Source organism: Dermacentor silvarum, chromosome 1, assembly GCF_013339745.2.
Source record: "Dermacentor silvarum isolate Dsil-2018 chromosome 1, BIME_Dsil_1.4, whole genome shotgun sequence".
Classification (NCBI taxonomy): domain Eukaryota; kingdom Metazoa; phylum Arthropoda; class Arachnida; order Ixodida; family Ixodidae; genus Dermacentor; species Dermacentor silvarum.
Window position 1 is genome coordinate 33,493,482 of NC_051154.1, and position 22,832 is coordinate 33,516,313.

General features: G+C 43.1%; 1 protein-coding gene across 2 annotated transcripts in view; it reads right to left on the reverse strand.

Moving 5' to 3' along the window:
* Positions 1–3,722: 3,722 nt before the first annotated feature.
* LOC119459501 (vacuolar protein sorting-associated protein 51 homolog) overlaps positions 3,723–22,832 on the reverse strand; it is a 45,453-nt gene continuing 26,343 nt past the window's right edge. For both annotated transcript variants that reach the window (XM_037721249.2, XM_049666323.1), the window contains exons 13-19: positions 21,986–22,093; positions 21,821–21,913; positions 15,968–16,015; positions 9,451–9,798; positions 4,297–4,409; positions 3,899–3,977; positions 3,723–3,818 (exon numbers count right to left, since the gene is read on the reverse strand). In XM_037721249.2, the coding sequence (XP_037577177.1) occupies positions 3,789–3,818; positions 3,899–3,977; positions 4,297–4,409; positions 9,451–9,798; positions 15,968–16,015; positions 21,821–21,913; positions 21,986–22,093 (819 nt within the window). In that variant the 3' untranslated portion in view covers positions 3,723–3,788. The remainder of the gene's footprint in view (positions 3,819–3,898; positions 3,978–4,296; positions 4,410–9,450; positions 9,799–15,967; positions 16,016–21,820; positions 21,914–21,985; positions 22,094–22,832) is intronic.

Consider the following 22,832-nt stretch of genomic DNA (forward strand, 5'->3'; position numbering starts at 1 on the left):
ATATGCAAATGCTACGTAGCTGGACAGAACCAATGTAATGTTTGCCGTCGCTTGGAGATACTCTGATTATTTTTTGCATTCCGTATAATTACATAATTAGTCTTAATTAATAAATCAACTTCTCAAATATCATAATTTAATTAAAAGTGTCAATGAGAAATATATAGAGCAACATGAAAAACTCCCGATACAGCTTTCTGTTGCTCAATACGTACTACATAAAAGTGTTTTTCTGAGCGTGAGAGAAGCCTGCGAATACACGCAAGAGTGCCGCGAGACTGGCCGCTCGAGGCACTACAATGTTGCTCTACAATTTTCTCACTGACACTTCTCACCTTCAAGACGAGCTCTTCGAGATGAGCTCTGTTACGAACTTAGTGCTTTGTCCAACTCAACTTTGGCATGCTGTAGAAAACAACAATACGCAAACGCAAAACTAAACGAAGCTAATGAAACCTACCAACAAGAGAAGGAAATCACAAGTTCAGGTGCCGAGCTTTTTGAAGTTACTGCACCAAGACAATGCCGTTATGAAATCATGATGGCAGGAACCTCAACCTCCAACTCAGTCATACGAAAAGTGTAAACTCAATTTAGCCTTACCTTGTGACGCACATGGCTGAAGCCTTTCGAAGCCTTTGTTTCTAGGTCCATAAGAAACTTGAAAAAAAAAAAAAAAGCTCGGAGCATGGTGACTCGGACGGCTCAGAATGCTGCAACACCAACAGCTGTCAAAGAAAGCCGGTGGACGAGCAGCAGCTTCGAGCGGCAATTGTGCTGGCGATGATGATGAGGGCGTCACAACTTGTACAAGCTTGAAGTTAATTCAAATGTATTAACGTAGTCACAACGTTTATTATTCCTTCATTTATTTTTAAGATGTATCTGTACATGTATATTTAATTTGTTAATACAATCACTTTAGGGAGCAGGCTCCTCTTTTTGTTTCTGATAGTGACGATGTGGTGACAACAAAACCAAAACTAGGCAGACCTGATGCCGCAATCACATTCTGTTAACTTCCACTAAAGCCTTAGTGCCATCACTTACTGGGGAGCTCTCATACGACGCTGCTATTCCAAGATGGGCCTTAAAATCAAAAATTAAAAAGGTACAGCGGGTACCAGGGCAAAGGGCGAGCTGAGATAGCTGCCCAGGCTTCATGCGCGCTGTATTCCCACATGCCTATTATTGGAGGCCGCGTAATCCGAATTTTGGAGACTTGGCACAGTTGAAATGGTGAAGCGAGAGGCAGCACGAAGCCAAAGCATTCTCTCCGTGCTGCCGACGACCATGCCAGCGTTGCGACGTGTGAAAGATCCAACTAAAGTCTTGATTTTGTATCAATGCCTTCTGCTCCATTCTGCGCCGCTCTCATCATCCACCGTTCACGGCCGGCTGATCCCATTGATAACGGGGCGCCGCTCTGACCACTGACGAAGTGCAAAAAAGAAGTGGCATTGCCATATAATCGTTACATTATCGCAGCCCTGTTCTTATTTACCTGTGCACACGTGACACCACGCTTATTTAATTATTTACTTTTTTACATAATATTGCTAGCCACCTATTGGCATCCAAAATGGCAAGGGTGGACCTCAAAAACAATAGTACATTTGTTTACAAAAAAAGAAGACGTAAAAGAAATCAAGTCGCAATGTGCGAGAAACCCGTGAATGTTTACAATTTATACAGCCTATAAAACTAATCATCAAATCTGTAATCGTCTAATGCTTTATTATCACAATCTATGCTACACATTTCGGGCAAAACGGCAACTTTCTTGGTAATTAGCTTTTTCAAGCTTCCGCTAATAGCAGCAAAGTTTGTCCGTTTCGCCTGGCAACTCCTATTGCAAAAATGCCATATTCGCCATGCTACAGCCTTTTTATAAAAAGTCTGTGTTGTCTTAAAAAAAATGCATCAGAACGCATCTCACAACGACTGTCGATGGTAATGCGTGTTAGCATTGAATCAATATAGTGACACAATGTATTTCCACTGTCGAAACAAGATATGAGGCATGTACTGCAGCGGGGCTGCTCTTTTATGCTTACCTCAGAACACACGGCACTATCAAGTGCTGCCGCCGCGAAGCGTGTGCATGGCCTCCGAAATGCATGGCACACTGGTGCATGCGAACGCTGAGAAATGCGCCATGCGGCAACCAAGCTCCTCTCTCGCGCTTCTTTCTAGACATGCTACGCTATCTAGTGGCACTGTCGAAAAGTCTGCGCATGGCCTCCGAGACAAGAAGCATGGTGCGCTGGTGCCGGCGAACACCGAGAATCGTTCCCTCACTTCCCCCACACTCAGTGGCACATAATCAGTGACCCAAATTGGCAAAAGGTTCATTGAATAGTGCCAGATACCCAGTGCATTCATGGCACAGCTTGATAAAGCATTGGCGTGAAAGGCGTTCATTGATAGCAGCACACCACCTCCTGGTATTTTACCTACAATTTCAGTGCCTGGTAATGCATCGGGGTGCTGTCCTTGAGGAACCCTTGTGATGGGGGTTCGATTCCGCTTAGCATCAGGGAAATTAAAGGGATCTTTTTCGTCATTGTAGAATGGCACATTCCCAGTGACACACACCTAGTTAACCATATTGGCGTCAAATATGTTCATTGAAGACCAGCACAGACCAAGTGGCACATGCCCCCACTTCCCCAGTGCTCCAAGTCGGCGTTTCTTCAAACAGCGGTGCCAACGCAGTCTTGCATCTACAGCGACCCATGTCGGTGAGAAAGAGGTTTGTTGAAGAGCAGCACATATGTGCACCATGGCACATACTCAGTGACCCATGTTCGTCCAATGGCTGGTTTTGAAGCCTATTACCTCAGCACAGCAGCCCAATGTGGTAACCATTCGACCATAGACTACCCAGTGACCCAAATTGACAGGAAAATGGTTAGATACGAACATACAGATAGAGAGACAGCTACCAGAAAGTGCATGGAGTACCCAAAGAATGCCAACAAATTTTTTAAAAACGTCTTGGCGCTCTATGGCCACATCTGGCCCTTGCACAAATAAACCGCAATAATCATCATAATTTAAAAAAGCACCTAGTATGAATATGTTCTTCACACCGCACGGCGTCAGTCAGATCACGCAGTTTATGTTGAGATTCTGTAGTAGGAGAAGATGCTGCAGCTAATATTAGCTGGAGCATCTCCTTCCACCACGAAATCTCAGCGTGAACTACTGTCATCCACAGGATTTATAAATAAATTAATGTGCCATTTTGAAGTCACACTTTATACAATAATTGCCAAGTTCACAGGTTCGTCTGCATTCAATAGTAAGCATGACATCATATGAGGTGGCCCGCAAGCCGGGAAGCAGCTCAGGATACACCCAGAATAATTCCAAAAACTGCAATCCACTCAATGCAAAGTAAAGGTTACTTAGAAACAATAGTGCAGTAGGAATGCGATAGCAGCACTTTCCTAGTTTTCTTCAGTTAATAATTCAGTATCGCTTTAAAGTCTTTTGCCCTCCTGGTATTTTACCTATGATTTCAATGCCTGCACATGCAAAAGTAAAGGTTATCAGCAGTGAGTCGACAAACAGCAAATACTATGCAATATAAAAAATTTATGTACACAGCATACACTTGGCAATTACAGAGGGGCACCCAAGAATGAAAAATTGAGGTAGAATGGCATACAGCGGTTGCAGAAAAAGTTTAGTAAGACTAAAACAGTAAAGTGGAAAAAAATTTTTTTATTTGTTAAGCCTAGTAAACTCTTTGTCCAGTGACTCTAAAATAGAACAGTCATTCAACCTCGTTCACAGATAACTTCTACAACCTGTGGAGGGAACAGAAAAGACAAAATGCCATTAGCTTACAGCATTCTTGTCTGGTCAAAGCTGAAGAAGTGCTACTCACACTGGGTTCCATCAGCATTGGGTCAAAGCAACGATGTATCGCACTGCCCATCAGTTCATCTAGCAGAACATGCACCAGGCTGTAGGGGAACACAGTTCATAAAGTCACTTCACCACTTTGCTAATAACCATCACAAATGAACTACTGTTTCTTTTTTTTTTCTAGAACAGTAAATAAAAACATTTCTTTGCAGTTCCTACCTTCAGTTCTACACAGTCTAACCTTGATATAATGAACATGGATATAAGTAAATCTTGAATGTTTCTCGCCGATATCAGGATGTAATGAATTTATGGTTACAACGAATATCGAATATGATTAAGGTATTTTGTGTCGGATAGGACTTCATTATAAAGAGGTACAACTGCACTACAGAATGTACCAAACATCAGGCTTACTTTTCATCATTGACAAACCGCCACAAATAGAGCTGGAGGTAGTGCGTGTCCACTTGAACTTGTTGCAACCCGTATCGACTAAAAGTCTTCAAGCGCACGCATTCCAGAAATGTCTGCACATAAGAGACAAGAATGAAGTAGAAAATCAATGAATCAATGAAGTAAAAAAGTGTTAAAATTTGACAACTAGTTCCTTGACAATGCAAAGCAAGGTAACAATTACTGTAGCACATTCTACCTATATCTTTTTTTCTTTTGACACTCAAGTGATGTTATGCCTTGTTCACGTGCTTCCAAAATTTGATTGCAGACTCCTTACACCACATTTCATGAATCTAATGCACATTTAAGCACAGGTTTATCAAAGAATTAGGGTTAAAAATTCCGCCTTTGTACTTCCGATTCTATTGATAACAGTTTAAAATAAAGCAATCATTATTGAACTGCTGCTAATATTCATTACAGTGCCGAACCAGAACCGTACAGTGCCTTCAGCTTGTCTGGGTTTTATTCTGTTGCCTCAGCAAGCTAGCAACACACAAAATAGGAGATGCCTGGACATGGAGCACTCATCAAGGGGTTTTTTTTCTTGAACAAAGTCTCTCATGAGTCCACGCAGGAGGCCAGCATCTGAGATGGAGTGACATTTCTGCAATCTAAGCAAACACCAGCTCACAAACTATTTTGTTATAGTGTGTATGAATGCAGGTTTTTTTGCGCATCCCTCCATGCCGGGGCATGGTTTTGAATTCATTCCCCAGAAATAAGTCGAGGTGCCATCCAGGCTCTGAAATGTACTCCGCAGGAGACTGAACTGAAAGGAGCTGATGCAAAGCTTTGCATGAACCTGTTGATAAGTGTGCTACTTGTGAAGATTGGTACCACAGTTTGTTTATTTTTGTGTTTTGTTTTTTAAAGCTACAGAGGTACAAACAAGGTATAAGTGCACTTCCTGTGAAAATGGAATGAAGCACAATTGCACTGAATTTCAGCGCTGTCAATAAAAATATAATGGTATCAACCAACCTCATTTGTGTAGTGTTACTTGACTTAAAGCTCACAACACCGATGAAATTGCCACCAATCTCCTCTCTTCGTGCATTTTACAAATAAACTAGAGCTATGTATCCTGGATATAGGCGCATTAGTGACGTTTACAACATATATATCCAAAATTAAAATTCACTTCAGTGTCCCTTAACAAGATGGGAAGGAGTATAATTTCAAGCTGCTATAAATAAAAAAATTAAATTAGCTGATCAAGAGACAAGCTTTTGACTTAATAAAGAGAAATTTAAGTGATATTTTAGTTCATCAATAACAGTTTCTTTTTTTTCTGCTAAAACAGTAATGTGAACACAATTTATGCGCCTGAAAAAAAAAAAAATGCCCCTAACTTGCACTGCACAAACGCGGCTTCAACAGTCAGAAATATGCAAGCAATGACAATGACAGGAAAAAAATGATGCTAGATATAACAAGTTTTGTCAACAGATTATGGATGTCACTGGTGATTTCAGTAAGGTGTAACAGGGGATGAAACAGGGCAAACAAGAGGAGACACACTGTGCCCTGTATGTCTTCTTAAAAGTTAGCAATGCTCCATCTTCAACAGCACCATTTATGACAGAGTCAAGCAAAAGAACACAGCACATGTGCCACAAGTGATCTTTTGCTTCTCCCTGTTGTATGGTGTTGAAGATGAATCATTACGAACTTGCCCAATTTGCAATCATTGGCCATGGTAGCTTAATGCTATGGTGTTGTGCTAGTGAGCTCGAGGTCATGAGTTCAATGCCGGCCACAGCGGCCGCATTTTGATGAGGGAAAAATGCAAAAACGCTTGTGTGCTTAGGTCTAGGTGCCCGTTCAAGAACCGAAGGTGGTCAAAATTATTCTTGAGTCTCACTATGGTGGGCCTCATAATCAGATCGTAGTGCCGGCACATAAAACCCCAGAATCCGCCTTTTGCATGTCCCGAGTACGCATGCGCTGTACCCTAGCGGCAAGTGCCGAAAACGTTTTGTATGGCGTCGTCGTTCGTGCAGCTGACGACGCACGCGTATGCAGCGTAGCCATCGAGCACGCAAACTATTTATTGTCGGCGCTGTGCTGGTCGACGACGCGGTATTTGCGCCGTATTTCGGTAGAAACTTCAGCTGTTCACAGCGATGTTCGGTTAACGTCCGGTACATCACAATATTGCCAACACGACACCGATGTCGGTCAGAAGTCGACCTCACGCCGGCGCCAACGCTCGGCCGGCTGTAGTTGTGATACTGTACCAGTGGGACATCTATATTGTCGTACAAGTATATGACGAAGAATGGACCGACGACGCGACCGACGACAGCGAGTGATCGTAGTGTGATAAGCTTTCGTGCCGACGACGCCGACAAAACCAGTGTGCTGATCGCCGTGCGAGCGGCCGCCGACTGACAACGTCGCACCGACAACGTGAATATCGCCGCAAATGCGCTCGTGTATGTATTTATTGACGCTCAAATTGAGTCGGAACGCGCTTCCGACGCTGATATGCACGATTTCCAGCCCTTTACAGCCCTACACATCAAGTTTGAGGTGGTGTCGATCTCGTTCAGGCAGCTTCATTAGGCCTAACACAGCCTACGAGTTCGTCCGCTACTGGCGGACCTGAAATATAGGATAAGCAAGTACGGCGAAGGAAACTGCTTATGTAGTTCGGTACTGACCTTACCGACTTGAAGTGAACCACTCTTAGCATAGTACGATGCGCACACAGAGAGTGGGAAGCGGCGACACGGCGCAGTGCTAATACCGCGGTACAGGCACCGTTCTTGAACGAAGGCTGTCGGTCGCAGTCGCCGGCGCTTCCATGAAAGGAGTGAAACTACGGAGAGTGTATTTTTATGCTGCCAGATTTAGTAGTTACCGAAAATACAGTTTGCCTCTTATGCTAAACAGGCAACAAGTGATGGCCCTTTCGATACTGCATCGTAAGCAACAACACCGCTCGTTGCCACGCGAGTACGGCGGGAATCGGCATTTTCGCGTGCCAGTGCGGCTATAGGTGGTCGTTGTCGCCGTTTTCGATGTGCCCGGGACGTTCATGCCTTCTCGTCTCCATGTGATCACTTCTGATAAGTGCAAGATAAGTGTTCATATATGCTTCGAACATTTCCTCATTATTTCGTGTGAGCGGTGCACGGTTTCTACTGTACTTGAAGCAAACAGCGAGCGGTGGCCGTACGCGTGCCGATGTAAACAAATACGCCGTTCTTGCGTTGCATAAATACTCTGGGCGCAGTGTCGCCCCTTCAAAGAGCTTTTGCCACTGTGGTCAAGACTCGGCTATAAAAGCACTTTTTATCAACCTATTAGCGTATGTTCAGTGCAGGTCTAACAGTGGCAAATGCGTGAACTCGGCTGCTATATACGATACGGCTAACCTCCGCTGAGCGGAATCGACTCCAGCTTAAACTTGACGTGGGCGGCTGGCGAGTGCTCACATTCGTACATTTCAACTTCCGAAGCAGGTGTGGACTCATATTCGGCACGAATAAATATGAATAATAGGAATACAAGCGTAGGCGCTGTGTCAATCGCGTTATGGTGCGATATATTCGTTCAGAGGCACATCGCACGGTGACTGGTTTTGTCGGCCTAGCTGCACGAAATCCCGTCATCATATTTCGACGACTTGCGGTTGTAAGTCACACCACAGTCATTGCCGACCTAGACATCCTGTCCAACAAGCGGTCACTCACACAAAACGAAAATTACAACGACTGACAAATGCACAAACCCATTTCAGCTCGCTTCTTGCCGCGTGCCACTGCGTCCCGCGGGGCCCCGACGCCGTACATATTGTTTCTCGCGGAGCCCGCTAAGGTGGCGCCACAGCGCAATGCAAAAGGCGGATTTCATTTAATTGTTCATTTGCAATCCTAATAATTTAGCAATGCTGTTTCTCTCCGTCTCAACCAGTACTGACACCAAGAAGCCAACGTAACAATCTCTAAATCAAACACTTTTGTTTCAGTTTCTTCCAAGCTGTTGGTTGGTTTTATATTTACGAGGAATAAAAAATAAAAAAAAGGAGGAAATGACAGCCCAAAGACTTTTACCAACTTTATCCAGTTTACTGTGCTTTAACCGTTTGACTGCTAAGTTTTTATGTGTTTTTTTTTTTGTTTGTTTTTTTCTTTTTTCCGACTGCGACACAGCCCCTGCTGTTTTTTTTTTTTTTTTTTTTGGTTCAGTTGGATATTTCATGCTAAATGGAAGCGGATTTTTCGCCGCCGTTCTTTCCCATTTCAGCACTTGTGAACAGTTCATAAATTTATTATTATACTGCAGCGTACACACAACAGAGGACAGAAGGAAAAGGTAACACACAAGTGCTGCAGTATCATAATGAATAACTACCAACTTGCCCAACTTTCAGTACTTTTACAGTTCATAAATTCCTTCATCTATCATAGTCCGGACAGACGGACATGCCACGTTAGAGATGGCCACGACTCCCCTTCCAATACTCAGTCCACGTTAGAGATGGCCAAGACTCCCCTTCCAATACTCAGTCCACGTTAGAGATGGCCAAGACTCCCCTTCTAATACTCAGTCCCGGCCGGGTTTCTCCTCTTGTTGGCTCATTGAACACTTAATGCTACATGGATACCGGTTCTGATAGACACTGAGCACTAAAACACTTGCTCCACCTGCAGTCAGAAATTTAACTTACAAGGTTTTTGTGTGTTTAGATGACTTCTCTATAGATGGCACAACAGGTACACAATGTTATTTTTTGCATGAGTGTCTTCTGGAGAGGCAGGGAAAGCGCTGAAAACATAAAACAGGTATACTCTGCAATGGCAGGGGCTGCACTGGGGTGGGTGCCCAAGTTATGTAAAGAGGGGCAGTCAAAGGGTTAAACATCTTTCGTTCCCCTCCAACTGCTAGGTGCAGCAATACACAACTACTAGAGCAACTTGAGTCTCAGATTACCAGCCTACAGAATCTGGAGGAAATGTAGCAACATAACAAAAATGGGACAAGATATGACTAAAGAAGTTCCGACACTCAGCAAAGTATGTTGTTAAAGCACAAAACAAGATGTGAGGATAGTCAATGAGCTTCAAAATATCATGAAGGAGCTTAATCTCTAAACAATACCTTGAGGCCAATCTTGATGATGCCTGTCATGACAGATACACGAGAGAACTCCACTGTGGTGAAGATGTCTATCTTTTCAGAAAAGAGCTTCTGAATATTGCTCAACAAGCTATGATCAACACTTGATGGCCATCGGGCACTCCAGTGGGCACGACCTGAGGCACTGTAGGGGTAGGTCCGACGGCTTGAGTCACTGCTCCGCTCATTGCGAGCCCCTTCCTCATACAGTTGGCCCACACGTACGTCCACAGCTGTCACATCTTCCACCACACGCTTCATCACAGCCCGCACATTACGAGGTTCAAGAGCATTCATCCAGTCCCTTGCTTCCACACTTTTCCGCAGCATCTGCATGAACAACCATCCAGATGTGAAACTGCCACTGCACAAAGTGCTGATGTGTTAGTCCACATTGCAGTTGGATAGCCAAACAAAAGATTGTTTGATAATGCACAACAAAGGTGCACTAAGTCAACATGCAGTGCTTAAATAAATAAGTCAGTTTGCACATGTAACATTCATATTTAATATATCTGCAAATATATCTGGTGAGATATTGACCAACCGACAGACTAACCGATAGAGGGACGGACGTGAAACTGTGATGGGCTAGGCAAAGAAAGCTTCACTTTAAAAGCAATGGTTCTGACTGATTTACGCTTGATGCTTAATTTCCTGCACATTATTGGAGACAGTTTAAAGAGTATATTTTTATTCAAAGGATGACTGGCTTTATGCTAACCAGTGTAGCTGGCACGCACCCTAAGGATGATTTGAGGCAGTTTTCCCAGCACTCTTTCCTTTCCTACAACAACCACTAGGCATTGGGAATATGCAAATATTCAATTTTCAAACAGCAAACTGAATACCTTACTATTTGCATTGGTCCTGACATCAGACAGTCACTATTTGTAATTTAAAATATCTTTTAAACAGTTATTGAATAATCAACACTAATATAGAAAATGACTGAAAAGTGAATTTTAACATGTTCGCTGCAATGAGAGTCACCAAATGGCTGTGGCAGTTATTCACCCTAAAGGGGTGTGAAGGCGCAGGCATTTCCTCTGGTGCAGAAGTGGTATCTTGGTGAAAAATCAACACAGGTGAAAAATGTTTCTTGCTTCTAAACGCAAGTACAGTAGAACCTCCCTATAGAGGTAGAGAAAGATGCAAAGGTGCATGACTCACTGACGGGTCACAGCACACCTGAGGAAAGCTCTGTGTGACCCAATAGTTGTGACACACGGGTACAGGGAACAAATTACAGTTAAACCTTGGTATAACGAATTACCACATACAACAAAGTAAAATCAAAATTTTTTTCACACTGATATTACCATGTAATGAATATATGCTTATAATGAATATCAGATACAATGAAGGTACTTTCATGTCAAATGCAACTTCTTTATACAGTATAGACCACTTATAACATAACCGCTTATAGTGCAGGACCGGATATAGTGCGGTCTTTTCAGACTCCCGTTAATTTTCCCATAGCACTCCATGTATACATGTATCGCTTATAGTGCAGTTCCGGGAAACGAAATACCGGTTACAGTGCGGCTGCCTGGGAGTATGGAAGTCAGCGGAGATGGCGAACGCTCCCCTCAAACGGTCGCCCCAAGGAGTGCTCGAGGAAGAAAGAGAGACGAAGTGGAGGAGAAGGGTACGTGGTGCGAACGAACAGCCTGCGAGGCTCAAACCAGAATCTAGAGTGCGAGTCGTGAAATATACGGCGCGCATTACGAGCGAGGGCCACGAAACTGCCAACGCCATCCAATGCTCGCTTCACGATAACAGCAGTAAACGAAACTTCGGGGAGCGGGCGGTGCCGGCACAGCACAGCGAAGGGCGCACGCGGAGACTGTGGAATGTGAGGGAGGAGGGCAGCAGGGAAGCGGATTTCGCCTCGGCAACTCCGCCGCTTCGGTGGCTCCCCTAGCCCTCCCTCGTAGCTCCCTCACTTTCGACTAGAGCACTGCACGGGCCCGGGCCGACCCGAAAGCCCGGGCCTGGCCCGGCCCGCGGGCCGGGTCGTCTGAAGCGTTTGTCAGCGGGCTCGGGCCGGGCCCGGGCTTAAAGCTGCGGGCCCGGGCCGGACTCGGCCGGGCCCAGGCCAGACTCGGGCCCGCTCATTAAAGGGCCTAAGTAGGCCTTAGAGCACACGCGACCGTTATGCATTGCATGGTTCAATGCATTCTGTGCCAAGCTGAAGTGACACGTGCTCGATGACTGTATATCTTATCAAAGAAAATAGTAAAACAGATGAAGTTCTCATTTTTAACATCGGAGCTGTTTCAGCCGGGCGTAATGTGTCTGCTGAATCCAAAAATGTGGGCCAATCCTGGCAGCAGCGCAGGAAGGGTCCAAGCGCAATGGCACATACACCTGTTAACTAGCGAAGCTGAGCCTGGATAAGTCTAGATAAGAATGGTGAGGACTACTTAAACTTAGGCATCGATAGGCAATTGATAGCCTATCAATAGCTAATCAATAATCAATAAATTCCAGAAAATGCTGGGGATGACTTGGTAGTGCTTAGCCTAGCCAAATAGGTGGCCAATATCTTGCGATAGACAATCGATAGCCAATCAATAGCTAATCAATAATTGATCAATAATAAATAAGTCATAAATAAATTCCGGGAAATGCTGGGGATGCCTTGGTAGTGCTTTGCCTAACCCAAAAGCCAGGACTAGTTAGGTGCCCATCAGCTCCGCTGTCTCTTTAGCATTGTGCTTAGCCTAACCCAAAAGCCAGGACTAGTTAGGTGCCCATCAGCTCCGCTGTCTCTTTAACATTGTGCCGCAGCTACGCTAATTTTTTCTTTTCCACAAAAACGAACATTGTTTCCGCGTAAGTAAAAATAAATTATACAAAGAACCGCTCCTCACACCATTTCCATGTTACCGCTTTTGCGATTGCACTATTACCAGTGTCGATACTATTGCATTATTTTAGCGCTAAGGCCAGTTACTTTGGTGCTTCAATGCATAAAACAGCGTTTTCCTCAAAAAGAAAACTGGAACGCCCATGCATTTCGCCGGACACTTGGAAAATTAATATCTTGAAACTGGTTCAGTTCTGAGAATTCGTTTCAAGTGCCTTGCGAACTGAGGGGCTATAATTTGTAGATTGAAAGCTGTGCCGTAAACTAATTAATTTAAAAGTTAATTAGCGTAATTACGTTAATTATTCAATTAGGCATTTTGACTATCCATTAAGCCATCCATGTCAGAATTAGCTTGGAACTACATAAAACAATTAGCCTCCTTAGAGCGTCGTCGCATTAATGCGAACACAAGAAATCCTGATATATGGTCAATTCCATACTTCAGAACACTCTATAAGCATCAGTTGTTAATACATAACCTACCATTCACTTTGAAGAAATACAAAAATGTCGATAATTTTAGAAAGAAAGAACTCAGCTTATACTTAGTTCGCTTGTAATGTATTTGATGATTATTATACTGCTTTTGTGTATAGTTCTGAGTATATAATGTACAACCTGTTTCGTTTTCTTAGCAAATGTTTATCTTGTAAAATTCAGTCTCATGCTATGTTGTATAGCTGGTGTTACGTTGTTTTGTTTAGCTAGTATTGCTAGTGTAGTGTTGTTTAAAACGAATTCTGTTAAACCTTTTTTCCAATTCTGTTAACTCGCCGTGACGGAAATATTCTTTGTTTTTCCGTTCATAGCTATTTCGTCCATGAGCAATTGCTGCGATAGCTGGAAATATATCTGAATTATTGTACATGTGCGCACACTGTTTGCTTTACTATTGCCTTGCCTGGTCGTTTGGGTCGTGCCAAGCTATGTATGTAGCTTTTAGTCCAAGATTACCGTCCAGCATGTAAACTGGAGAATAAATTAATTTGATTTGGTTAATTTCGTCAGACACATTGAAAATTAATATCTCTAAACTGGTTTAGTCCTGAGAATTCGTTCCAAGTAGATATGCCTTGCGAACTCAGCGGCTATAATTCATAGATTGAAAGATGTGCTGTAAAATAATTAATTTAAAAGTTAATTAGCATACTTAGGTTAATTCTTCAATTAGGCGTTTTGATTTCTCGTGGAAGTAATGGCTACCTCATCGAGTAGTTTAGATCAAGTATTATAATTGTGCATTCTGCTGCAGGCAATTTTTAAAATTTGGTTCAGCTAAAATGAAACACCTTGTATATTTGCATGCTAAATGTCATCATAGAACCATATCGTACAAATCAAGGTTAGTGCATGTGCACCAGCGGAAAAATAGCAGCACAGGCAATGGGCCGGATTACTGATGTTCCCGTGGAAGAAACAAAGATTTCGGTCTTTTATTGCTAATATACTGCAGCTGATTAAACCTCGAGAAGGTGAGGCTGACAGATACGGTACAATGTGTAAGTAAAAAAAAGATTTTTTTTTCTTACAGGCCGGGCCAGATCATGCACACGCGGGCCCTAGCTAAGCTTAGTAATGAACGCCCGGGTCCGGGCCGGGCCTGGGCTCAGTAACACGGGCTCGGGTCGGGCCCGGGCATAGAACCACAGGCCCGGGCCGGGCCCGGGCTGGTCTCGGTCATGTACGCCCGGGCCCGGGCCGGGCTCGGGCTTTGTATGACGGGTCCGGGCTGGGCTCGGGTCTCGTAAAGCGGGTCCGGGCTCGGCTCGAGCCTAAAACTCAGGCCCATGCAGTGCTCTACTTTCGACTGTCACCGTGCGCGCCCGCCGCCGTGCAGGCGCCGCCCCTCAAGCCGGCCCGGCTCCAGCTCCCCGAAGTTTCGTTTTCTGCCGTTATCGGGAAGCGGGCGTTTGCCGACGTGGGCAGTTTCGTTGGCCAGCCTGGGACAGCGCCGCTGCTTCCCTCTGCGCTGTAGCCCCAGCGCAAGGTAGAGTGTACTAGACAATTCTAGTACACTCTAGTGCAAGGTCAACACGTGACTAGAAAGTAGAGGAAGCATAAAGGAGAAAGAAGGGTTCATTGCCATTTTCTACGCATGGCTATGGTAGCGTGGTTCAGACGTCCGCACGTACACGCATGTTCCGGCGCAACGCAGAATCGGCGACCTTGCCATTTGAGAGAGGGTGAAATTTCCGCCGTGTTTTTTTTCTTTCCTTTTTTCCTTTTTTTTGTTTTGTTCGCGCCAAAACAATTGAGGCCATTGAGCCAATTGAGGCAAGCCACTGAGGGGTCTCTCCTAAGCTTTTGCGGTGCTGGAGCAATGGCGGTCGGAGGCGCCGCCGCGTAATTTGGTTCGAATTAACGAGATTCGACTATAAATTGAATGCAAATGTTCTAGCCGCATTCCTCGACTGTCACATACGCGTGGCGGCTCGGTGCACATGTTTTGCTTATGTGCGTGCCTTGAAAATTGTTGCTTTGGTTATAGTGCGGTACCGCTTCTAGTGCGGATATTCGAGACTCCGGCGACTTACGTTATAAGCAGTCTACACTGTACAGTCAAACCCGGATAAATCGAATCTAAAGGGGATCACAAAAAAGTTAAATACATACAGGTATTTCAATATATAAAATAAAAATCGTATACAAAAGTTTTCAAGGAGATCTTACTGCTGTTCGATATATCCGGGTTCGACTGTATTGAGGTTCGATTGTACGGCATCCCAAATAGAGCTGCAGTCAATCATAAACAGATTACCAGTGTGCTCGTCAGCTTGTGTGATGAGCATGCACACATTACACACTGTTCCACCTCTCAAAACATTTCTTTTTTTCATTTACAGCTCCTGTACCTTGAGGCTTGGGTCGGCTGCAATCTTAGAAACTTATCCAAGAGAAAAAAAAAAAAAAGATGTCAAATGGAAATAAATTGGCATATACTGTTCATATATCAGACTATCGCTACAGTATTTAACTAGTATTTATCAATCTCCTCTGAATCAGTACATCTAGGACAGTACACCTGTACTTTAATGAAAAGCTGATAGAAAAGTGGAGATTGAACCTGATGTTGTTGCCATCCACAGACTCCTATAAAAATGTACCACAGGGTGGCCACAACAATGCTCCTTCTTGGCTATGGAGTAGCTTCATGACCACCATCATGCCTCTTTCTTTCTATTGCTACACAGTTTTTCATTGCTCACTTTGAACAAAAAGGTGAGCTTTGCCATTGCTCTGAAATTTGCATGAGTCACTGCGAGTCATAAAGAAGAAATCATACATTATCTTAGAATATACAGCAAGAAAAGTATGGTTATACATACTTTACTACAGGTACAAGGTTTTCATACTTTTTTCGCTATATATGCTAAATTTAACAATGAATGGTTCATGGTTTATGGCTCACAGTGATTCATAACACAAATTTCAGAGCTATAGCAATATGCAAAGCTCACATTATGTTTAAAATGTGCAATGAGAAACTATGCAGCAAAAAAACTAAGGAGCATGTTAGAGCCCATGAACCTACTCCACAGACAGAAAAAGTGCTTGTGTGGCTACTTGCTGCATGGAAGTACCAACAGTAAATTCAGGGACAAGAGATATCATACTCACTTGAGAAATAAGTAGCCCCTGAACACGAACAAACTGGTCGATGAGGGTCTACAACAGTGGAAAAAATATATGTACGTAAAGAACCTGAATTTGGTCACAATGTTGCACTGAATTATATATTCACATCCCAAAAATGACCACTAAATTTTTTTCTCTGCTACCAGGAAGCACACAGAAAAAATTTTTAAAGCTGTCATGTTAGTTCAACTTCGAGGCCTCGAGGCACATGTCACTCTTCTTTGCAAAGACCCCAGAGTTCCTATAAAGTTACACAACTACGTTTAGGCCAAATATGCCAGAAGATGCAAATCTGCATCCCTCGACAGGCCTTATAGTACACAGTGACAAAGGTAAGCTATAGCGGTAAGTGCAAAAAAAAAAAAATTGTGACATATTCAAACCTATTTACAAGTCATAAGACAGGGGAAAAACAAAAACAGTAGGGAAAAGAGAGCAACACAAAGAGTAACTAAAATAATTCATTCAATCAAAATGTTAATAAATCTTGAGTGACCATTATGAGTTCCAGGGAAAATCTGTGGCATCAGCACAGAATCATGACCATGTGAATTACACCTGTGACTCACACTGTATTCTGGACTTCAGTTTACTGGACTTTAGTTAGACAGCATCTATGACCTAGCTGAAACATGGTGCCAAGAAACTCGCAACATATGCAGTGTAGTACTGAAATGTATCTTTGCACAGAGGCAAGTTATCAAAATAAAATTTTTGGCATCATCGTTATGAAGGTCACTTACATATGTTCATTGAAATAGTCACTGTACCTGGTGAGCCTTTTGTGATTAAATGCTATTTTTGGGCTCTACGTTGCGCAGCACTGCCACCACTATAGTAGGAAGCCTATTGTACTGGTGCGCATACCATAACAAAATCAATTAATTCACACCAGACATACCTCTACCACAGCAGCAAGGAAACATACAAGTACATAATGTGGGACAAAAGGAAGCATAGCCTACAAAACAAGAGACATAAAAGAAAGGAAGTAATGTTAACCCAAACTCAGCCTGCTTGGCTAACCCTACACTTGGGGAAACAGCAAGTGGAGAAAAATAAAAAAAAGATGAGATAGGACAGAGTTCAAGCACTCTATAGACACAGAACTGGAATGTTCAGCACTGCCTCATAAGCAGTCACTAAGTCTGGACTTAAGAAACTGCATCAGCATTCTTGTGGCTTTCTGCATCTGTGATGAGAGGCCATGCCACAAGACCTTGCTCTCAGAGAAAGTACTTTTGTTTAGCTGGCTAAGGACGGTGTACAGGAAAGCAAGTCTGATTTGCAAAGGAATGGCAGTCGCATAAGAGGTGTTAAATGGTCCTTTTGCAATCACAGGCGCAGCAAATCAGTGCTGTCTGCCATTCCAATCAAGGATGAATAAGTATTAATGAAGGCAATGCCCACACACATGACCAGTCATAAGTATTACTGAATAACCTGCCATGTTTTGCGCTGAGCAACAGCTGGTTAGAGTACCTCAGGGACGCAAGCGCTGAGAAACTCCTACGGAGAAACACCATGAACATGATAGTGTTCCAAACAGACATTGCAAACAGCCTGATCACTTGCAACAGAAATGCTCCAAAAAAATTGGCTGTAGCTTAGCTCAGTTATGCCTGGGAGTGCGTAGCGAGAGGTACGGTTAATCTTATTGTTTAGCTTGGTTCTCTCTATGGTTACATCTTTATCATTTAGCTTCGTACGTCTGAGTGTTTAGGTTTGGTTGTTACCTCTCATTAAGTTATGGTTACATTAAAGACCAAGAGGAAGGGGGAAGACAACAGCAGGACCCTCTGAAGCAGGGTGCCTCGCCGAGAGATGGGAAGCCGCCCTTCCTCAGCGAGGCACCCGAGGATCAGGAGTGGGCCGTCCAGTGGGCCAGGGCCATTGCCAAGGATCTCGGAAGATTTTTCTCTGGCGATGGACCCCTGGCAGCCTAGCCCCGGGCACCAACAGCCATAACCGCTGGACAAATAAAGTTTATTCCTATCCTATCCTACATTAAAGACTAGACATTTTTAAAGTGTAGCACATTTATTTTGAAAGACTTCATCCTGTTGTTTCTCAATTGCCACAAAGACAGCCCGATGGTCGGTGAGGCGGGAGGATAAGGGGCTGTCGTCCAGTCCAAAACACATTTCGGGTGCTATCCTCATCTGAATCCACTCGCCTGGCCGCTTCGTACTTACAACGCTTCTCGAGGCATGCAGCTCGTTCTTCCTCCGTCTCCTCAGCTCACTGCCTCCTCTTGGTTTCGTTTCCGACGACGAAGCCTGGCTTCTTTCAGTCTCCCTGACTCACTTTCCATATCTGCCGACGAATCCCACCGAGCCGCCCCTTCTATATATACGATGCAACGCCGGCTCCTCCTCTGTTGTTGCAACGCGGTTTCACCGGCTCCTTCTATGACGTCATGCCAAATGACGCAGAAAGCGACGCTACCAGCTCCGGCGGTTGCTAGGCAACAGCTTAGCTCGCGGTGCAGCCACTGGCCACAGCGGAACGGCGAGAATACGGCCAATGTAGCTCTCGCTACAAAAAGCGCGGTAGGCGAAGCAATGACAGCTCTAAGCCAGTTGTCAAGAAGGCCACACTGCAGTCACTTCTGACCACTGCCATTAGGTATGAGAGGTACAATCACTGGCCAGAGCATGTACACAAACCAAATGCACAGCAATGCCACCGTGAGGGATGCCCAGCGACGAGCCGAATTCACTGCTGAAAATGCCACGTGTTTTTGTGCCTGTCGGATCAGAATGATTGCTTTCATCTTTACCAGACAAAGTAGATTGCCAATGTTTAGATAATTTCGGAAGAATCCCAGGAAAAATGTTTTGCCCCACTTACCTAGCTAAGCGAACTAGAAAGTACAGTGCAACATTTTTTTCCGGGTTAAGGCGCCCGTCCACAAATGTGGACACCACGGAAAACTATGAAAAAAATAAAATTTATGTTTTCATCTTTTAATGACTCTTATTGAAGCATGGAGAGATGAAAATGATGTTAGGATAACTTTTTCCATTGCCAGATTTAGTTCGCGCCTGAAAGGAATATGGTACCATCACCACGTAACTAACAACATTGAATCCCTGCAACACCATGCTGCTTTATCTATCTTTTCCAACTACAGATGTTATTCATGCATAACAGCACTAAAAGTGTATCAAACTGGAGGACCTGTAATCAATCATCCTATTGCTACTTCATAAATTTTATTATTATTCATCACTTTATCAAGGTGACTTTCCAAAAACCATCAGTAATCTTATCTCGATGTGATCACACACGAAATAAAAATTTTAATGTGTCACTCACGCTACTCAGCTCAGTTTTTCATTTCACATAGCCACACTGGAATAACCTGCCATGTGTGCTATGTGCTTGTAAATAATAATGATTTTGTTCTTCACTATATGGCTATTTTCAGGGCACATGCCATTTGTATTGTTTGACGAAACTGCAGCTGTTTTAATTGTGCCTACCAACTGTTACTTTTCCTTGACCTGTAAATAACTACAGCCTGTATTCGATAGTGTTACCATGTATTTTTGTTTGCACTGATACTATCTAACTGCCCACGCATGCCTGTGTTGTTTCTTTGTTGTTTTAACCTTTTGAGGGTCACCGCCATACGTGTATGGTGGTGGAAACAAATCCCAAGTGGTCAAAGCCACACGTGTATGGCGGAGACCAAATATTTGGAAAAATACACCTTTTCAGAGTGAAATAGTGCCTAGCTTCGCTCTGCAGATGCCGTATCCTTCCGCGACTTAGAGAAAAATTTTTTTATTGTGCTGCCACCCCTCAACTTTCGCCAAAACTAATTTTTCGCCTCGCTCTATGGTGGTTGCCACCACGGTAATTTGGGAGTATTCCTGTCAAGCCTAGTCTACTGCCGTTTGCTAAAGCCCGCGCTCATGCACAATATAATTGGCATTCTCGCACGTGTCGTTTCAAGTTGCAGCCATCTGGAAAACTGATCTCTATCTCGTTTCCTATGGCTCAAGGCATTAACACGTGATGCTCGCCTGCACAGCTCTCCCATAGACCTGCAATTACTTTGTTTATAGGCAGGCGCTTGCAAACCGTTGTTACTGCCGCACAGACATCTTTTTTTGCGAGACTTGCGAAAAATGATCGAATCTCTTCTAGCAATCTAACAATTGATGACTGCAAGTTTCTCAGTCGCCTAGTTTTTCTGGTGGTGCGCACCACTGCGTTTGCTTGTGGGCATTCATGTGGCATGCCTCGCTTTCACTATGGCCGTGTGCCCTGGGGCCATATTCTCCAACAATTCACTTCTATTACCCTTCTTATGATCCACTGCTGTTGGTTTGGACATGGTTTGGAGGCCACCGCACTGCCATGTAAGACTCGCTGGGATCACACGCTCGGTGCAACATATGATAAATGTGGAAAATGAACTGGTATGTTTCAAAATAAGAGTCGTAGCTGCGTCAAACCTATTTAAGGGGAGAGGAGGGTCAAAAAACGGCGATTTTCATTAAAAAAACAGGTTTTGTGTTTTTAGTTGTTTCAGCAACATTGATCTCTCCTATTTCACATATGAAGAAATCAGAGCCAGAAATGATCGGGAAAAGTATAATAAACTCGATTAAAGCCCTCGAGGTGGCAAGAAAAGGCACAGATAAGACACATTTCTAAGCGCGCGATGCGTCAAACCGCGGTTTCACACGCCATTGGGCTCGTGCAAGGTGGTAGGCCAAAGCTTTTGCTCTCCAAGGTTAGCTTTGCCACATCACAATCTCCCTGAGAAGTAATAATGATAATTAACAGAAGTAAACAACCTTTAAAACTTTCAATCGCATTTTTCTCAACTTCATATTTTGGGCAAAAGAAGGCGTTTGTGCACAACATTTTATGTACTTATTGTGGTCCAATCAAGACCACACTTGATGGGCGTAATTTTTAGGATATGTAGAATGCACTTATCTAGGATTTAATGCAATCAAGTAATTTTTTTAAGGGTGAAAATTTTTAATGTACTCGGGCACCAGCCACTGAATATGAAGCACCAGATACGAAATTCTCTTAAAATGTTGCCTGTAAAGGGAATCACATTATCTTGCTTATTAGCACTCAGTGGAGTGTTAGGGACAAGAAAAATAATTTTGCACTGCTCTATCATGCTAACTGCTAAGTCCAGCAGCTGCACAAACATGCACTGTTTCTCACTTATGCATGTTACTTAGGACATGAAAGCATCGAGATATCCTAAAACTAAAAGTAGATTTCGAATGAAGAGATCAAGCTCTATAAGTGGTAAAATTTTCATTCGCCCAGCATTATTATTTAAAAAGAAATGTTTCTGAGCAGCATCTCCCCTTAAAACATAAAAATAGATTGTGAGAATATTACATTCGTAAAATATCAATTATGCTAGTTTAGTTAGGTATTCAACAATAAATCATGTATAAAACTGCAGATACATAAAAAACATTTATCAATTTATTGTCGGGTAAAAAATTATTTGTCTGTTTTGTCTCGGAATAAGTCACTCTAAAGAATTTAAATCTGCAATAAAAAAATGTGACCCTTACAGGGTTAATTTACTGTATGTATATGTGGAACTTAATTTTACTATGTCACCCCCCCCCCCTCCCCCTTCCCAACGTGCAATACCCTTGCAAGGGGGATTTTAGGGTTATTTTGAAACAAAATACACATAACAGTGCTTCTTTTAAAAGAAAAGGATTGCAGTGTTCACCTGCAATTAAACTAAGTTTTTTACTTAAAGAACTTATAGAAGATCTGGCTGTCCAGGTGCCCTGAACTTGATGTCAAGTGAGAAGCAGAAATGTCAATAACCTGGGCCACATCGCTGGTTTCTTGTATCAACTGTGATGCTGGTGTCAAACTTTTGGCATCCGGAATTCCAAACTGCTCATCAGCCATTCCAAGCTGCAACAAAAACAACAAAAAATGCAGATCAGTCGTGATACGTATGTCTAAGAAGCAACGTGGCTTGCTTACCAGCTGGCTTACAAGTGTGTTCTTCATCTCAACGCTGAATCGAGACAGCAGTAGCAACAAACTTGGAGGAGTACCACCACTCTTCTCTCCAGCAGTCTCACAGAACTCCTGCAATTGGTTTTCGTGTGCAAAAGTAGATGTAACTGTCAAATGACCTAAAATATTTGGAAGACATTGAGAAATATGAGTATAGTACTACTAGTTGAAGCACACTTATTTTCTTCCCTCTGTAGCGATCACAATATTACAATGAGTCAGTACATATCAAACAATTATGCTAGCTATTTAGTCCCTACAGTCTTACATAAGATTAAATACATAAATTTGCACAGTAAAGCAAACACAGCATCACTTCAAAGCATCAAATAATAGAAAGCCAAATGGACTCACAATCAGAAAAAGCAGGCGTAAAAAACACAGACACAAGAGAAACGAAAACAGCATTTGTATTTCATCTTCATTTTTCTTGTATCCGTTTCTTAAACCTGCTTCTTCAGATCACTTCAAAGCATGCATACCTGTGTCTGAAATGATAAGAAAACCTTTGCAGATACTATCACTTTTTTGGTTTTGCTGAAAGATTAAGAGCGTCTCTGTCATAGGTATTATGATTCCAAGACCTTTTAGTTGCAGTTTGTATCCTTATGTATAGTACAAAGAAATACAAACCACATCTTCTGACACATTTATTACATTGTCACCTCTATCACTAGATTAACAAAATCTGCCTGCTCATCATCACTTTCGACATGCTCTACTAATCTCATAAAAAGTAAAAACAATCATGCTTCAAACAAAATTACCCACAGATTAGATACTACTTAAAAAACATGGCTAGCAAGAATAG